This window comes from Rhinoderma darwinii, chromosome 1 (assembly GCF_050947455.1).
Source record: "Rhinoderma darwinii isolate aRhiDar2 chromosome 1, aRhiDar2.hap1, whole genome shotgun sequence".
Taxonomy (NCBI): Eukaryota; Metazoa; Chordata; class Amphibia; order Anura; family Rhinodermatidae; genus Rhinoderma; species Rhinoderma darwinii.
In genome coordinates, this window is record NC_134687.1 from 265,150,162 (window position 1) to 265,167,485 (window position 17,324).

At 40.2% G+C, this 17,324-nt stretch overlaps 1 protein-coding gene across 7 annotated transcripts in view; it reads right to left on the bottom strand.

The window, feature by feature from the left end:
• ADGRL3 (adhesion G protein-coupled receptor L3) overlaps positions 1–17,324 on the bottom strand; it is a 2,099,109-nt gene that overhangs the window by 227,065 nt on the left and 1,854,720 nt on the right. For 3 of the 7 annotated variants that reach the window (XM_075863900.1, XM_075863883.1, XM_075863889.1), the window contains one exon: positions 13,782–13,833. The exons of 2 other annotated variants lie outside the window; for them this stretch is intronic. In XM_075863900.1, coding sequence (XP_075720015.1) covers positions 13,782–13,833 — 52 coding nt within the window. The remainder of the gene's footprint in view (positions 1–13,781; positions 13,834–17,324) is intronic. 2 more of the 7 variants (XM_075863876.1, XM_075863866.1) reach the window with 1 other exon arrangement.

The window sequence follows — 17,324 nt, forward strand, 5'->3', positions numbered from 1 at the left end:
CTGAAACGTCGTGTGTATATGGACCAATAAAGCACCTTTTTCTACCTTGCTTATACCTTGGAGTGCTGCCTGATTTTTGGATTCTAGATAGATAGATAGATGAACCCCATTAACACGACCGTAATTTTGATCCGCAATTACAGATTCTAACTGCGGATCAAAGTACGGACCCATTAATTTCTATTGCCCATGGACGCCTTCCCGTATATTTACGGGAAGGTGTCCTGGCCGTAGAAATGATCCGCAAAAAAAGGACATGTTCTTTTTATTTTATTTTACGGACTGTGCTCCTGATTTTATGGTCCGCAAACGCGAGTGTCTGTCTGCTGCCGGCAGGCACGGCCGTGTGTAGGGGGCCTTAGGCTGGGGCTACACGTCGACTTTGGCCACGACACTGGTCGCATACACAAAGATCGCTTTGAAACCAGCTTGAAAAATTTGCTCTCTAAAAGCCAGTTTGCGCACCATTCATTGTAAGCTCTGCCTTGCGCCCAGTGTGTAAGAAATGCGCCCACATTTTGTATCGTAGGAGTCGGCAGAAGTTGCCAAATATGTATTCAGGTGTGTTTACCCAGTGGCATGCACCCGATGTAAAAAAACATGATCTAAATTCACATATTCACATTTTTAAAACATTTTTCCCCCTTTTACTTTTTAAAAAAAAATGAAAATAGATCCAGAGTAATAAAATATAACTTTTACTGAACTTGTTAAAAATAGATAACAAAACTGTGTCAATGAGTAAGGATATCAAATGCCAATACTGCATGCCAATTCGTATTCAATGATTTATATCAAAATCAAACAAAATTTCTGAAGACAGCAAGAAAATATCAGTCCGCCTTAAATAAGGTTTCTTCGTATTATAATGTATTATGATCACTTTCATCAGGAGGTTTTATCCAATATCTTATCCTCTTGCAAGGACCACATGTATAGATTAGAGTAAAAAGACCTGGGGCAGTTGCCCTCCTACCCCTTATTTTCAGTTGGTAGTCCTTTTGGCCAATGTGTCCGAGGATGGTTATATGGCTTCTCCTGAAGTGATAGATGGTAAGTATTTCTCCCAACGCGTTTCCCTGCTGACCAAGCAGTTCCTCAGGGGAGATGGGTCAAAGCAGCAGCTGTATCCAGATTTGAGGTTTAGCTGCCTAGAGATCAGTATTGCTGTCAATTAGTATCAGACGAAAGCTCATAAGTCTGAGCCTGCTTGCAGTGGCAAGGGGTATCCTGTTTAAAACATTCTTGCAGTGGCAAGAAGTTTAGTCCTTCCGAGTTGGAGGTAAACAAAAATACGCCTGTTCCTGGCGTGTGCCGTCACTGCACTGAGGGATTCCCTGCTTTTACTTGTCCATGTCCTTTGGATTATATTGGGAAAACAACGAGGGATTTTAAGAAAATAATTTTGGAGCACATAGGTGATGTGCGACATAAAAGAGACAAACCAGTATCCCGTCATGTCCACCTTAAACACAAAGGTAACCCAGACTGTCTTAAATTCATAATAATAGAATGGATAAGACCATCTATAAGAGGTGGAGATATAGATAGAAGTCTATTACAGAGAGAATCGAGGTGGATTTTTAAATTGGGCTCGATGGTACCAAACGGGTTAAATGAACAACTCGATTTTGGATGTTTCATTTAATCCACCACATATCCACTCCATAAAACAATATGGATAATTAATCTATACAATATGAATCTTGTTATACAGTAACAGTGGAATATAATCTTAAATTAGTCTTGAAAGCCTATTTCAATTTCTTAGCTTACTTGATTGTCAATCTACATTTTGCTACTTAAATATCCTCATTTGTTAAGTCACATGACTACCTAAATAAGGTTTTTTCCTTAAAATAAACAAGCTTTTTACCGTTTGCCCCTTGAGCATTTGTTGCGGTTCTTGGTTACTCTGTGTGCCGATGTATTTCATCTAGATCGGCGCCTTAGTACCGTTCGCGCAGCTAATGCCCTGTATCAGGCCCCCCCCTTATTTCCCCTAATCCAATCACCACTACTTGGTGTTATCCTCCTATTAATACATGGACACAGGGTCCATGTACTCTCTCGCTCACAGACCCGTGGCGTCGTAAGGGCGGCAGGGATCTGTTTTGCGAGAAATTTACCATGGTTACGTCACAGCCGAGCAGTGGCTGTCACGTTGCCTAAAGAGGGGTTATGTGTTCCCCTACATACATCCTGGCTGCGAACTCCGATCGCTGCACGGATGTGTTCATATCTCCTATTGTGAGATATAGGAGGTTAGCTTAGAGTGGGTTGTGGCAGGTGAGGCACAGTGTGGCCGGCAGCCAAGTCTTTGCATGAACTTAGATTGTTCGTGTGAAGCTGGCTGGCGGTCGCGGGGTGGATCGCCGCGTCACAACAGATACACGCCCCTCCAGACACATCACAGGGAGGTGTGGGAGGTGGGTTGATCCCATGGGGGTGTGTCAGGAAATATAAAAAGCAGGGAATCCCTCAGTGCAGTGACGGCACACGCCAGGAACAGGCGTCTTTTTGTTTACCTCCAACTCGGAAGGACTAAACTTCTTGCCACTGCAAGAATGTTTTAAACAGGATACCCCTTGCCACTGCAAGCAGGCTCAGACTTATGAGCTTTCGTCTGATACTAATTGACAGCAATACTGATCTCTAGGCAGCTAAACCTCAAATCTGGATACAGCTGCTGCTTTGACCCATCTCCCCTGAGGAACTGCTTGGTCAGCAGGGAAACGCGTTGGGAGAAATACTTACCATCTATCACTTCAGGAGAAGCCATATAACCATCCTCGGACACATTGACCAAAAGGACTACCAACTGAAAATAAGGGGTAGGAGGGCAACTGCCCCAGGTCTTTTTACTCTAATCTATACATGTGGTCCTTGCAAGAGGATAAGATATTGGATAAAACCTCCTGATGAAAGTGATCATAATACATTATAATACGAAGAAACCTTATTTAAGGCGGACTGATATTTTCTTGCTGTCTTCAGAAATTTTGTTTGATTTTGATATAAATCATTGAATACGAATTGGCATGCAGTATTGGCATTTGATATCCTTACTCATTGACACAGTTTTGTTATCTATTTTTAACAAGTTCAGTAAAAGTTATATTTTATTACTCCGGATCTATTTTCATTTCTTTCAATATTACGGAGAACTTATTTATCTCTATCCAGGTGGGGGATATACAATACCACGAATATATTACTTTTTAAAAAAGTCAAATATATCTATAATATGAAAGCCCAACATGTTCTAAAAAAAACAAGACCAAATACATGTAGGTTGGAAGAGTAATAGAAGAACAATTCGCTTTTAAATTGGCACATGGCTAAAACGTGAAAATGGGCCTGGTCAGGATGTAGGGTAAAGCCTCTGGTCAGGACGTGGTTAATTAGCATACAAGGAACCAAAACTCATCAAAAGATACAACGTGATTATTGGGACACCAGGACTCAAGGTAGTTATTAAAGAGGGAGCAGTTGACAGGTTATCTTAGGATGTATTAACTCAAGCAGGTTTTGTGGCATTTTCTTTTTTTTTTGCTCAACAGCAATGTTTTTCTTGCTGCGATTTCGCACTAATTACGCCCAAACCGGCGTAATACACAGAGAAAAGCTCATCATGTAAGTTCAACCTAGGGCCACTTTGACATGGGAGTATTTTGGTCAGTATTATGCATCAGTATTTGTAACCCAAAACCAGGAGTAGCACAAAAAAAAGAGAAAAGTATTATGAGGCAGGTTTATTAATACCGTTTAAGATCATTTTCACGCGTCAGTATTTTGCTTTGGTTTTTATGAGTTAAAGCCAGGAGTGGAACCTACACAAAGAAAAAGTATAATGTATAATAATAAAGTATAATTGCACCTTTTTTGTGTTTTGTACCCACTCTTAATATTGCCTTCAAAATACTGGCATGTGAAAGTGGCCTAAATTTTAGGTAGCATAAACTAAGACAATCCTGTCAGAAAATTTGCCAAATTCATCAAAGTGGTGCATGCTTTATTATATATTTGGCGCATCCTGCTAGACATGTTAGGCGCTTTTCTATTCCTTATACCAATACTTGGTTGGCTTTTCGCAAAACCACTCCTCCTTTCCCGTTAAGCCACACTTTTGAATAGTTAATCTTCCCCATTGTGTTTTGGACCGTCTCCTGGTTTTGGCTTACAAATACTGATACAAAGTACTGACCAAAATACTTCTGTGTAAATAAGGCCTCAGGCTAAATTTAGAAATGCCATTTTAATGCAGTTTTGAGGTAATTTTTTTAAACCGAAGCTAGGAGTAGATACAATAGAAAGGAAAAATATACAGGACAGACTCTCTGCAGTATTTATTCCTGGCTTTGGCTTAAAAAACTGCATCAAAACAGCATGTGTGAATCTAACCTTCAAGGGCTTTTCCGATACTTTTTTATATATATAATCAATGCACCGCTTCTCTATCGATATATTAATGCACTCTGACTATCGTTTTCTCAATTGAAGTTATTTATTGTAACATTACGCAGTATTGTTTACCTTTCGAGGTTTGTTTACCTCAGCATGTTCGTTCTCCTTCTGTTCCTGTGTTTCTGCTCCCGGCATGCACCGCTTTTGAGCAAGCATGCAATACGCCGGCAGCAGGGAAATACACGTCAGCTTAGCTGACAGTAGAAGCCGCAGGCATATCAGATAACAGAGCATGTGTACATTGTACAATCCCTAAACACATGGTACAGTTACGTAATTTGTGACGTGACCGTACACTCACAGAACAGGAAACCGGAACTTAGAGCTCATGGATGGAGCTGGAGAGGAGGTTGGGATATCGGGTCAGAGAGCGGTCACGTGACAAAAGATGTGATACGCCGCTAGGAACATCGGATCAAACGTAAGTATATTGCAAAAAGATTTGTTTTGTATTGTTTAGTTTAACTGAACTGAACTGGATTGTTTTCTTCCGGAAAACCCCTTTGAAGCAATTTTTACATGGCAGCATTCTGGTCAGTATTTTGCATCTGTATTTGTAAGGCTTTCTTCACATTGCATTTTGGCCTTTAGAAGGAAGGCTGCAACGTATCCCACTGTATCCCAACGTATCCCTCGCACAGACTTTAGCCCTGGGAAGACTCCAGACTCCTGGGGACTCTGGAAGCTCCTAATGTCACTGTCCATATATGGACAGTGACATCAGGAGCTTCCATAGCTGTGTACTTGGGCAGAGGAAGCATCAAGAATGGCTTTGCTGAGGGACTCTGGCCCTAGGGAAGTCCCTGTAGTCACTCTCCATAAATGGAAAGTGATGTTAGGAGCTTCCCCAGGGCCGGAGTACCCCGGCATAGGAGGCATTAAGAATTGTTCTGCCAGGGGGCTCCTGATCTCACTGTCCATATATGAACAGTGACATCAGAAGATTTCCAAGGGGACTGAGTCCCCAGTCAGAGTGACTGTGCAGGAAGCTCCAGCTACATAATTGTCCATATATGGATAGTTATGTCACTGGAGCTTCCCGATGTATACGTTTAACGTATACCTGTGGCCAGGAATTTCTGGGCCCCATACAGCCAAGATGTCTGGGCCCCCCTCCATTACCAGGGGTGGGCAACGGAAAGTGTGGCACTCATGTTTGTACGTTATACACATTAACTGATTTTGGTGCTGATGTCAATGGCAGTGAAGGAAACCATGGAGCAGGCAGTGACCGGTTAATGCTCTGGATTTTGATCTATTCAGCCAAAACGTATCCGACTGTATGGCATACAGTGGGATACGTCGCCCAGGGAATGGCCCAGGGAAAACTACTGAAGTCACTGTCCATGAACAAGGCTGGAGCCTTCTACTAGCGATCTGCCCAGGGACGTTGCCATTAAAGTTCAATGTGTTTTTCCACAGCAAAAATCGGAGGCTTACCCTTTGATTTCTGACGCAGGTGTGCCACAAGTGTGTAGCAGATCCGCACGAGAATAAGGCCCTGTTCACAGAGTTTTCTGCTGCACTTTTTGCAGCGGAAGCCTAGTTGGAAACTGCGGCAAAAAACAGCTGAAATCGCCTCCTATTGATTTCAACAGGAGACCAAGGCGTTTTTTTCCCGTGAGCGGAAAACAACGCTCGCGAGAAAAAGAACTGACATGCCCTTTCTTCGAGCATTTCCATCTCTGACCTCGCATTGACATCAATGGGAGGCAGAGACAGCCTGAAGGAATTTCGAGTCAGATTTTTCTGCCTGGAAAAAACAGTGTGAACAAGGCCTAAGTCCCATTGTCATTCAAAGTTGCTTATCCTCGGCTTTTCCATAGAATATAAGTCGCATGCTACTTATTGCTGTGGTAGATTTCTATCGGCATGTCATCAGAATCCGCATCCAACATGTGTGAGCGGGACCTTAGGGTGAGTTAAAGAAAACTCTACACCGCGTTCCAAATTATTATGCAAATGTTAATTTTCGCTGATTTTCCTAAATAGTTGATGCAAATGACAGTCAGTATAATCTTCAAGCCATCAACCGTTGGAGTATAATGCAAATTTTATTGAACAAATATCCTAATGATAAGATTTTTTTTTAGACGTAAAAAACTCAAAATGCACAGTTTCAAATTATTATGCACAACAGAGATCAAACCATTTTAAAAGGTTGTAAAAAGATCTAAAATGGTAATTTGTTGAATTTGCAGCATCAGGAGGTCATATTTACAGAAATCAAAAGCTCTTTCAATCAGAAAAAACTTAACAGGCCAAGTTACATGTTAACATAGGATCCCTTCTTTGATATCACCTTCACAATTCTTGCATCCATTGAATTTGTGAGTATTTGGACAGTTTCTGCTTGAATATCTTTGCAGGATGTCAGAATAGCCTCCCAGAGCTTCTGTTTTGATGTGAACTGCCTCCCACCCTCAGATATTTTGCTTGAGGATGCTCCAAAGGTTCTCAATAGGTTGAGGTCAGGGGAACATGGGGGCCACACCATGAGTTTCTCTCCTTTTATGCCCATAGCAGCCAATGACACAGAGGTATTCTTTGCAGCATGAGATGGTGCATTGTCATGCATGAAGATAATTTTGCTACCGAAGGCACAGTTCTTCTTTTTGTCCCACGGAAGAAAGTGATCAGTCATAAACTCTACGTACTTTGCAGAGGTCATTTTCACACCATCAGGGACCCAAAAGGGGCCTACCAGCTCTCTCCCCATGATTCCAGCCCAAAATATGACTCCGCCACCTCCTTGCTGACGTCGCAGCCTTGTTGGGACATGGTGGCCATTCACCAACCATCCACTACTTCATCCATCTGGACCATCCAGGGCTGCACGGCACTCATCAGTAAACATGGTTTGAAAATTAGTCTTCATGTATTTTTCAGCCCACTGCAACCGTTTCTGCTTGTGAGCATTGTTTAGGGGTGGCCGAATAATAGCTTTATGCACACGGCAAACCTCTGGTGGAACCTAAACCTTGAGGTTCGCGGGACTCCAGAGGCACCAGCGGCTTCAAATACCGGTTTGCTGCTTTGCAATGGCATTTTAGCAGCTGCTCTCCTAATCCTATTAATTTGTCTGGCAGAAACCTTCCTCATTATGCCTTTATCTGAACGAACCCGTCTGTGCTCTGAACCAGCCACAAATCTTTTCACAGTACGATGATCACGCTTACGTTTTCTTGAAATATCCAATGTTTTCATACCTTGTCCAAGGTATTGCACTATTTCACGCTTTTCGGCAGCAGAGAGATCCTTTTTCTTTCCCATATTGCTTGAAACCTGTGGCCTGCTTAATAATGTGGAACGTCCTTCTTAAGTAGTTTTCCTTTGATTGGGCACACCTGGCAAACTAATTATCACAGGTGTCTGAGATTCATTACAATGATCCAAAGAGCCCTAAGACACAATAACATCCATGAGTTTAATTGAAAAACTAATAATTAAATGTTTATGACACTTAAATCCAATGTGCATAATAATTTGGAACACGGTGTATTAGGCCAAACGCACACGATACCTATTACGTGCAAATTTGTCGCAGGTATTTTCGTGCGGCAAATCCGCAGTGTAATTCAGTACCAGCAAAGTAAATGAGATCAAGAAATCTCATCTACGTGTCGCATTTTCTGCACAAAAATTGACCTGCGGTGCGTATTTGAAAATATGAAACATGTCAATTCATCATGCGTTTCCACTAGTGAATTGTTTGACTAGTTTAAAAAAATAAAAAATAATCTGCAGCATAAAACCTGCACCTATTTCCGCATCAAAATGTAAAAACTGCACCTAAAAACAACACTATTGGGTACAGATTTTACCTGCAGCAAATTCCTCAATGTGTGCGTTACAGAATTTGCTAGGGATTTACAGCAAATTAAACCTTTACATTGTAAAGGATGAAATACGTTACAATTCTGCAATATAATAGGCATGTAACTGATTTAACCCCTTCCCTCCTCCATTTTTCGGATTTTCACTTTTGTTTTTTCCTCCCTACTTCCAAAAGCTATAATTTTTTCTGTCTATATAGCCATATGAGGGCTTATTTTTTGCGGGACAAGTTGTAGTTTTTTATAGCACCATTTGTTGTACCGCATAATGTACTGGGATGCTGAAAAAAAATTATTTGTGGGGTGAAATGGGCAAAAAACAGCGATGACGCCATTTTTTGGGAGTTTGGTTTTTACAGCATCCATCATACGGGGAAAAACTACATGTTCTACAGGTTGCTATGATTGTGGCGATACCAAATTTATATGTTTTGTTTTATGTTTTACCAAAAATAAAACTATTTACTAAATTAAAAAAATCGTTTGTGTGGCCATATTCTGAGAGCCACATCTTTTTCATTTTTCCATCAGTTTAGCGATGTGAGGGCTTAAATTTTGCAGGGCGAGCTGTAGTTTTCACCAATACCATTTTGGGGTATATGCGACTTTTTGATCACTTTTTTGGAGCCCTAAGGTGACCAAAAACCAGCAATTTTTGTGTTATATATATATATATATATATTTTTTTTTTACGGCATTCATTCAGCGAGTTAAACAATGCTAGATTGTGATAGTTCAGACTTTCAAGGACGTGGCGATACCATTTATGTTAACTTTTTTTTTTTTAACATTGATTTAGGGAAATAAATTTAAAAATGGGGGTTTTAATACTTTCTTTTTTTTTGGAACATAAAAAAAAAAAAACTTTAACAGTTTTTTTACCATTTTATTAGTCACCCTAGGGGACTTGAAGCAGCGATCCACTGCAATGATCATCCACTGCATAATATACTGCAATACTAATGTATTGCAGTAGATCGTGATTCTGACAGTCTTCTTTCAAGCCCTGCCGGAGGCAAAGCTTCAATGGAGTACAAAGATGGCAGACCTGGGGGCATTCATTAGGTCCCCAGGCTGCTATAACAACCGTTTTTAACAGCCGATGGCTTGTTTCAGCCCCCCCCCCCCAGCTGATTCTAACACTTTAAATGCTGTGGTTGCGATTGACCGCAGCATTTATGGTGTTAAACGGGCGGAATCAAAGTGATCTTTGATTCTGCCCGTTGCAGTCAGGTGTCGGCTGCGTAACACAGTCGTCACCCGCTGTGTATGGAGCGAGCTCAGCCCGTGAGCTCGCTCTATACTTCCCATATCTAACCCTTATCACGTACAGTTACGTGATATTGCGTTAAGGGGTTATAAATCAGCAGCACGTCCCAAATTCCATGCAGATTTTTTTTCTGTTGCACGTGCATGAGGTTTTGACAAACCCCATTCACATGAGTTAGGCTTTATTCAGACTAACGTGTTAATCGTCCGTGTGAAGGATGTTTTTTTTAATGGCCGTCACACGGCTGCATGTATTTCTATGGGGTTATCCACATGGCCGTTGCTTTAACGGAGCGTGTGAAAGGACTTGTGCATTTTCACGGATCCCTCAATAGACTCAAGTCCATGAGGGATCTGTGAAAACGGGTCCCACACAGGTGCAAATCAGTCGTAAAAAACGGCCATTCTTCACGGCCGATTTCACACACGTTCGTCTGAATAAGCCTTATATTGTAATTTGTAGTGAATTTTCAGTGCGCAATCTACACCAAATATAGGAGACAAGTGGCCTTATTCAGACATCCATGTTCGGTCTGTGATATACGGACCGTGTAGCGGCCATATTTCCCGGACCGACCACAGTTCAGGGAGCCGGGTTTCTAGCATCACCGTTATCTATAATCATAGGAGTGTCTCCCTTCACATGGGAATATTGTCCCCGTTCCCATACTGAAAGCATCATTACAGTATGGGGCAGTATTTACGCGGAGAGGCAGGGACTGCTAGCAGCATTGATAACTGTGATGCTAGGATTCCGGCTCCATGAATTGTGGTCGGCCTGGGAAATACGGCTGATACACGCTCCGTATATCACGGACCAAACACGACTGTCTGAATAAGGCCTTAGTCTAGTTACACAGTGCGGTCAAATCCCATTTTTTTGTGACAATTTTTGTCAAATCGCGGCAAAATAGTGATTTGACTGCACTGTGAGAATATAGCTTAACAGCACTATTTTTTCATGATGACAGCCTGGTGGCCCATTTTCTTCAGCCATGTGGTCGGGGCCTGACGAGAGTACTACTAGTACTTCCCTGATGGCGGCCCTGCCTGTGGTGTATGCCTAACAGTGTCATCCGTCACCTTCAGGCTCTGCATGTTTAAAATAAAAGTAAACCGTGCGGTACAGTTTTTTGTGGGATCCCTTAGGATGGAATAGCATAGTCCACTATGCTTTTCCATCCTTCCAAAAAAAAGTATGCTAACATATACCAGCCAGACGGAGGCCAAAAGGCAACTTTACAAGAGAGCAAATATGTCCATTACACTTTTTCTCTCTTTATGTCCCACTCCTAGATTTTGGCTTACACAAAATACTGACCAAGACACTGTGTGAAAGATGCTAGGTCTCAGGTCTCTACAAATATAGCGCACTCTTTTGCTTTAATTTTTAGATGAAAATATAATACCTGGTTGCAAAATATTCCATAACACTTACCGTATTAATGTGATAACATAAATCAACATGATAAAAACCACAGAAAGATATTTTCATACCTTCATAACTAATGCAATACGTAGAGAATATGGACACATTTTGGCACCATTTTTCTTTTATTGCATTGACTGTATTATGTGCTAAAAACACTTTTCCAATCGGTTGTTATTAAAAATTGTGCTCTGTTCGGCTTCTGCAGCCTGAACGTATTCTAGTTAATAAAGGTCTGCAGAATTCTGGGCTATTCTCTAGCCACTTTCTCTCCGTTCACCCTTTTTTGGTCATCAATCAGCTTAGCAGATCTTTTAGTAGAGTAGAGAAAGGGGCTAGCGAATGAGCAGTCAGACACACATTTTGACAGATTTTATTGTGAATTGCATTAATAAATGCAGGCTGCAGAAGCTAAACGGAACATAATACTTGCACACAAAAAAATCAAGTGTTCTTATCATATAATACAGCTAATGCAATTAAAAAGGTGTCAATAGCCTGTAAAACACATGTATCTCTATAATAATTGCTTGGAATATCATGTGTTAAAATGCAGTTTCTTATGACTGGCTCTCTTGTGGATTAATAATATTTATCTAAAACTTTACTTTTGATTATGCATTAAAATAAATATGCTATATCTCCGCATTCAATTTCCACCTAAAGGACAGGTTTGGGAAATTGGGCTATTTTAAACTGGTCAGAATTTTACTTAAGAACGGTACAACCCTAGTGTAGATACTCAGAAGTGTTACTACTAAGTTTCAGCAGTCTGTCACTGGTTTATGTCTTTAGGGATATATACTGTAATGTGACGATATCACTGTATTTTATTCAAAATGCAACCTGCTTCTGTTTGATACACAGTGCAGACTGCATTAATGCCATTGCTTAGTACAAGTGCGAATGCACTAACATTGCCACTATTAGCTCTGTGACCTGCTGGAGATCTGAGATATATATATATATATATATATAGATTAACTTTGTTACAGCCGGATGTGGAGCTGGTTTGCAATAGTTTATTGCTATTATGGATTTTTCTATTTTTCATTACTTGGATATTATTTGTTATATAGATTTTTATATATTTATAATATTTTTATTGATATTTTATACTTTTATTTATCCAAATAGTGCTACCATAATCCGGTTAGATACCTTGGGGATTCCCTCGTTGGTATATTAAATTAGCCCACTAGATGCCGATAGAGAGCTCTCTGTTTGTTGCTCTATGTATTATTCTAAGGCTAAGTAAGTAGCTGTGCTATGTAAGCCCACTAGATGCCGATAGAGAGCTCTCTGTTTAATGCATCTATGTATTATTCTCAGGCTAAATGGCTGTGCTGTGTAAGCCCAGTAGGTGCCGATAGAGAGCCAGTCTGTGCTCGTCGTTTCAGCTGCTGGCTGCTAAGCCCTTATAAGGGCTGGTGACTGATACCAGTCGGTCTCAGAGCTTATAAATCTTATTAGTCACATTACAGTATATATCCCTAAAGACATAAACCAGTGACAGATTAAAACTTTACTAGGGAAAACAAACTAGGTATTTCAAACACTCAGTGAATTTAAGTTTCAGCAGTAAAACATCCACTCAATTCCCTTGTATTTCTACAACAATCTCAACATTCAAAAAGATGTATTATCGTCTTGACGCTTTTCACCTGCAGTGTAACCTGCAGGTACCTCAGGAGACAGTTATTGTTATGATAACACACAAACACAAATTTTGTGCCAGAGTTTTGATTTTACACTCCGGCAGCAATGATGAGAGCCGCGTGCGCCACCAAGAACTACGAACCTATGATGCACGCCGGGACTCCCCCCCCCCCCCCATTGTTTCCCATGCAATAATGAAATTACACTATAGTGATTAATATTTCATATATCAATTAAACATTTAATGGGGTTCTAATGCTTTAGTAAATAGTGCTAAGTTAAAACAGGGCTTGAGGCTTTAAAAAAAACAAATCACTCAAGTGCCTTTGAATCCTAAGTCTAAAAAATTGTTTCTGTTTGAATTACCACTGATTTCAATGGTAATTCTATTGTCTCAGTTGGATTCCGCTTGTCTTCGTTTACTACATTTGCATTTATTTTCATGAAAGAAAAAGTGCTGCAGACTGCACTTTTGCTCCTGTGAAAAAACAGAAACCTAGTGAACGGAGGCAAGCGTAATCCAACTGAAACAAAAGAATTGCTATTGAAATCAATGGTAATTCAAACGGAAGCTATGATGGTAGTGTGAGCATAGTCTTACTGTTATACATTGAACTCAGTAAGTGTGCAGAAAATTCTCATCATCCGTGTAGTGGCAGCTGCTGTCAGCCAGAATGTTGTGTTTTAAATCTGTTTATGCAGCAGGGTTTCAGGTTAAGAACTTTGGCACCTTTGGCTCTGCTTCATTTATATACAGTTATGGTCCCTGTAATCTCAGTATGGGACACATTTTTAATGTACGTCAATTACAAAATTTTATTACTGCTCAGGTTGTTAAAACCTTAGAACCTCTTTAAACAATCTAAATCACATGAAATGCTTCATTGGAACCAATTACATAAAATACTTTTCTTTTATTTCATTCTCGCTGTATAGTTTGGCACCTCTTACAAATCCATAAAATAACAAATATATTTTAAAAGCATATAAATTAAGATTCAGAAAACACAAGGTACCATAGAATACAGCAATATCTAAAGAAAAATATTATCATAAAGGTTCACTAAATTTGTAATGCTAAATAAATGTTAAATAAATATGATAAATTGAATTAAAATTACATTTGATAAGTAAAATTTAGTTTTACTCCCATACTTGTCTCTCTGTAGGGCTCTAAGCGACAGCATGAAGAAAAGGAAAGAAAAAAAACAGTAAGTCAGCTTACTTAAACAGTTAAAATAATTAAAACAGAACATGAGTAGTTCTATTGGTTACTGTATAGAAAACTAAATCAATATTTACTAAATCTTAAAATAATTGCCAAATGTAACTAATTACTAACTATACATTACTAGAATGAGAACGTTTGTGTCATAGTTTTCATCGTCATAATTAGCTTCTAAAATATAGATCTTACATAATATATTGGCATACTGAAAATGTAACTATTAAAGAGGTATTATCGTTTCAGCAAGCAAAGTGTATTCATTGTATAATAAAAATGTATTATTTGTGTATCAATTCTCACAGTTTACTCTCTTTGTAGGGATTCAATAGTAACCTTTATTGCTGTTAAGTATAAAAATCAGTCCTGATTATGTGACAATCACATACAAGGTAAATTTTAGAGGGTGGCAAACCGTGCAATTGCTCAAGGCCCCCATTTCCTCTGGTGCCCACAAGGAAGTAACCAACAGAAGCAACCTGAGTGGAGGGTAAAAATATCCTAGTCCACTGTCCCCTGAAATCAATGGTGATGGAAACGGAAACCTATGATGTGAGCGAAGCCTAACTGAGTGGACTAGGATATTTTTACTCTCCACTCAGGTTGCTGCTGGTGGTTCCTTCCTTGGCGGCATCAGAGGAAATGGAGGCCTTGAGCAATTGCACGGTTTGCCACCCTCTAAAATGTACCTTGTATGCGATTGTCATGGCTCCGTTCAGACGGAAAGCTCAGACGGAACGTCGGAACGGAGCCCTTGCGCAGATGTGAACGAAGCCTTAAACAGTCCTCTGTCCAACAATATAAAAAACTGTGTGCATTTGTCTGTATTATCAGTGCAGGGGAGAATGGGAATTTTTATTATCTTGAGGGAAGCAGACCTCTTTCATATTCCTATTACAGCAAGACATTGCAGAATTCTGGAGAGTTAAGAAACAAGAAACCGCTTTAAGGCCCTAAAATACCAGGTATCAACTTCTTCACTACCCTCGCACATCTAGACATATTCAACTCACCCAAGGTCACAAAAAAATTGCCATGGACATCCTGATTATATGCCCGGAACATGTTTGTCACAGTATAGATTCAATAGTAAAGAAATCACTGGCACCTCAAATAGAGTCCTTTTCAAAAAATGTATTGGATACTCAGCAATATCAACAGCCCTATACATGTTTTATGCTGAAAGCTCTTGATCAAAACAGCAAGTTATACTAAGTGAGTAGTGCTTACGCAGTCTCTAACCAATCAAGATGTGCTTTAGTAAAAAATGTGTATACATCTTTAAAAGACAGTTAATTGTTCTCATAAAAACATCAAAGTGTTATAATGCAGGAACACAGAAATAACTGGAATACAAGATAATTTATTAATTGCAGAAATTTGATTTAAATTAAATCCATCTGAATTTAAAGATCGTAAATTCCACATTCAATGTGCCTACTTAGTTAAAGAAAAACCTACTTCAGAAAGGGATATTTTTTGTAAATTCAATATTCATAATAAATATATATATTGTGAGCTGGCGTCCCCCTTGGGTTGCTGTATTGGGCAGTCAAGCACATGGAAACAGGGTAAAACCGACACAGCGGGTACTTTTTATTTGCACCAAACACACAGATCCTTTTAGTACAGAGTTTGCGTCCACTGGGTAAAGAAACAAACAAAACAATATAACTTTGTTGAAAAACAATCTTTAAAGTTCTCACCCTGTAGCAGCCACCACCGGAGTGTGCAAATCCCCTTTGTTAGGTGCTTCGGTCATAGCAGTCTCCCTGGAGGAATAACAACCTCCTTCCTCCTCACTCTCTCTCTCTTCACACTGTCAGCTTCCCTTTTAATCAGGGCCAGCTGAGACTCAGAACCTCTAGAAATCAAAACCTGGAGTGGAAGTATGGGAATGGCCATCCCACTCAGAATCTCTACAGCCATTCCTAAATCCTGGACCCTGAAATCCAGCCTAAAAAACTCCTGCTCACCAACTAACCTGCCTGAGCAACGAACTTCCCAGAGATTTACACCACTGAGATGAGAAATCTCAGTGGCACATACCTACCCTCTACCAGTCTTCCTACTGACTGTTTACAATATATATATATATACACACTACCGTTCAAAAGTTTGGGGTCACCCAGACACTTTTGTGTTTTCCATGAAAACTCACACTTATATTTATCAAATGAGTTGCAAAATGACTAGAAAATATAGTCAAGACATTGACAAGGTTAGAAATAATGATTTTTATTTGAAATAATAATTTTCTCCTTCAAACATTGCTTTCGTCAAAGAATGCTCAATTTGCAACAATTACAGCATTGCAGACCTTTGGCATTCTAGCTGTTAATTTGCTGAGGTAATCCGGAGAAATTTCACCCCATGCTTCCAGAAGCCCCTCCCACAAGTTGGATTGGCTTGATGGGCACTTCTTGCGTACCATACGGTCAAGCTGCTCCCACAACAGCTCTATGGGGTTGAGATCTGGTGACTGCGCTGGCCACTCCATTACAGATAGAATACCAGCTGCCTGCTTCTTCCCTAAATAGTTCTTACATAATTTGGAGGTGTGCTTTGGGTTATTGTCCTGTTGTAGGATGAAATTGGCTCCAATCAAGCGCTGTCCACAGGGTATGGCATGGCGTTGCAAAATGGAGTGATAGCCTTCCTTATTCAAAATCCCTTTTACCTTGTACAAATCTCCCACTTTACCAGCACCAAAGCAACCCCAGACCATCACATTACCTCCACCATGCTTGACAGATGGCGTCAGGCACTCTTCCAACATCTTTTCAGTTGTTCTGCGTCTCACAAATGTTCTTCTGTGTGATCCAAACACCTCAAACTTCAATTCGTCTGTCCATAACACTTTTTTCCAATCTTCCTCTGTCCAATGTCTGTGTGCTTTTGCCCATATTAATCTTTTCCTTTTATTAGCCAGTCTCCGATATGGCTTTTTCTTTGCCACTCTGCCCTGAAGGCCAGCATCCCGGAGTCGCCTCTTCATTGTAGACATTGACACTGGCGTTTTGCGGGTACTATTTAATGAAGCTGCCAGTTGAGGGCCTGCGAGGCATCTATTTCTCAAACTAGAGACTGTACTTGTCTTGTTGCTCAGTTGTGCAGCGGGGCCTCCCTCTTCTCTTTCTACTCTGGTTAGAGCCTGTTTGTGCTGTCCTCTGAAGGGAGTAGTACACACCGTTGTAGGAAATCTTCTGTTTCTTGGCAATATCTCGCATGGAATAGCCTTCATTTCTAAGAACAAGAATAGACTGTCGAGTTTCACATGAAAGCTCTCTTTTTCTAGCCATTTGGAGAGTTTAATCGAACCCACAAATGTAATGCTCCAGATTCTCAACTAGCTCAAAGGAAGGTCAGTTTTATAGCTCCTCTAAAGAGCAAAACTGTTTACAGCGGTGCTAACATAATTGCACAAGAGTTTTCAAGT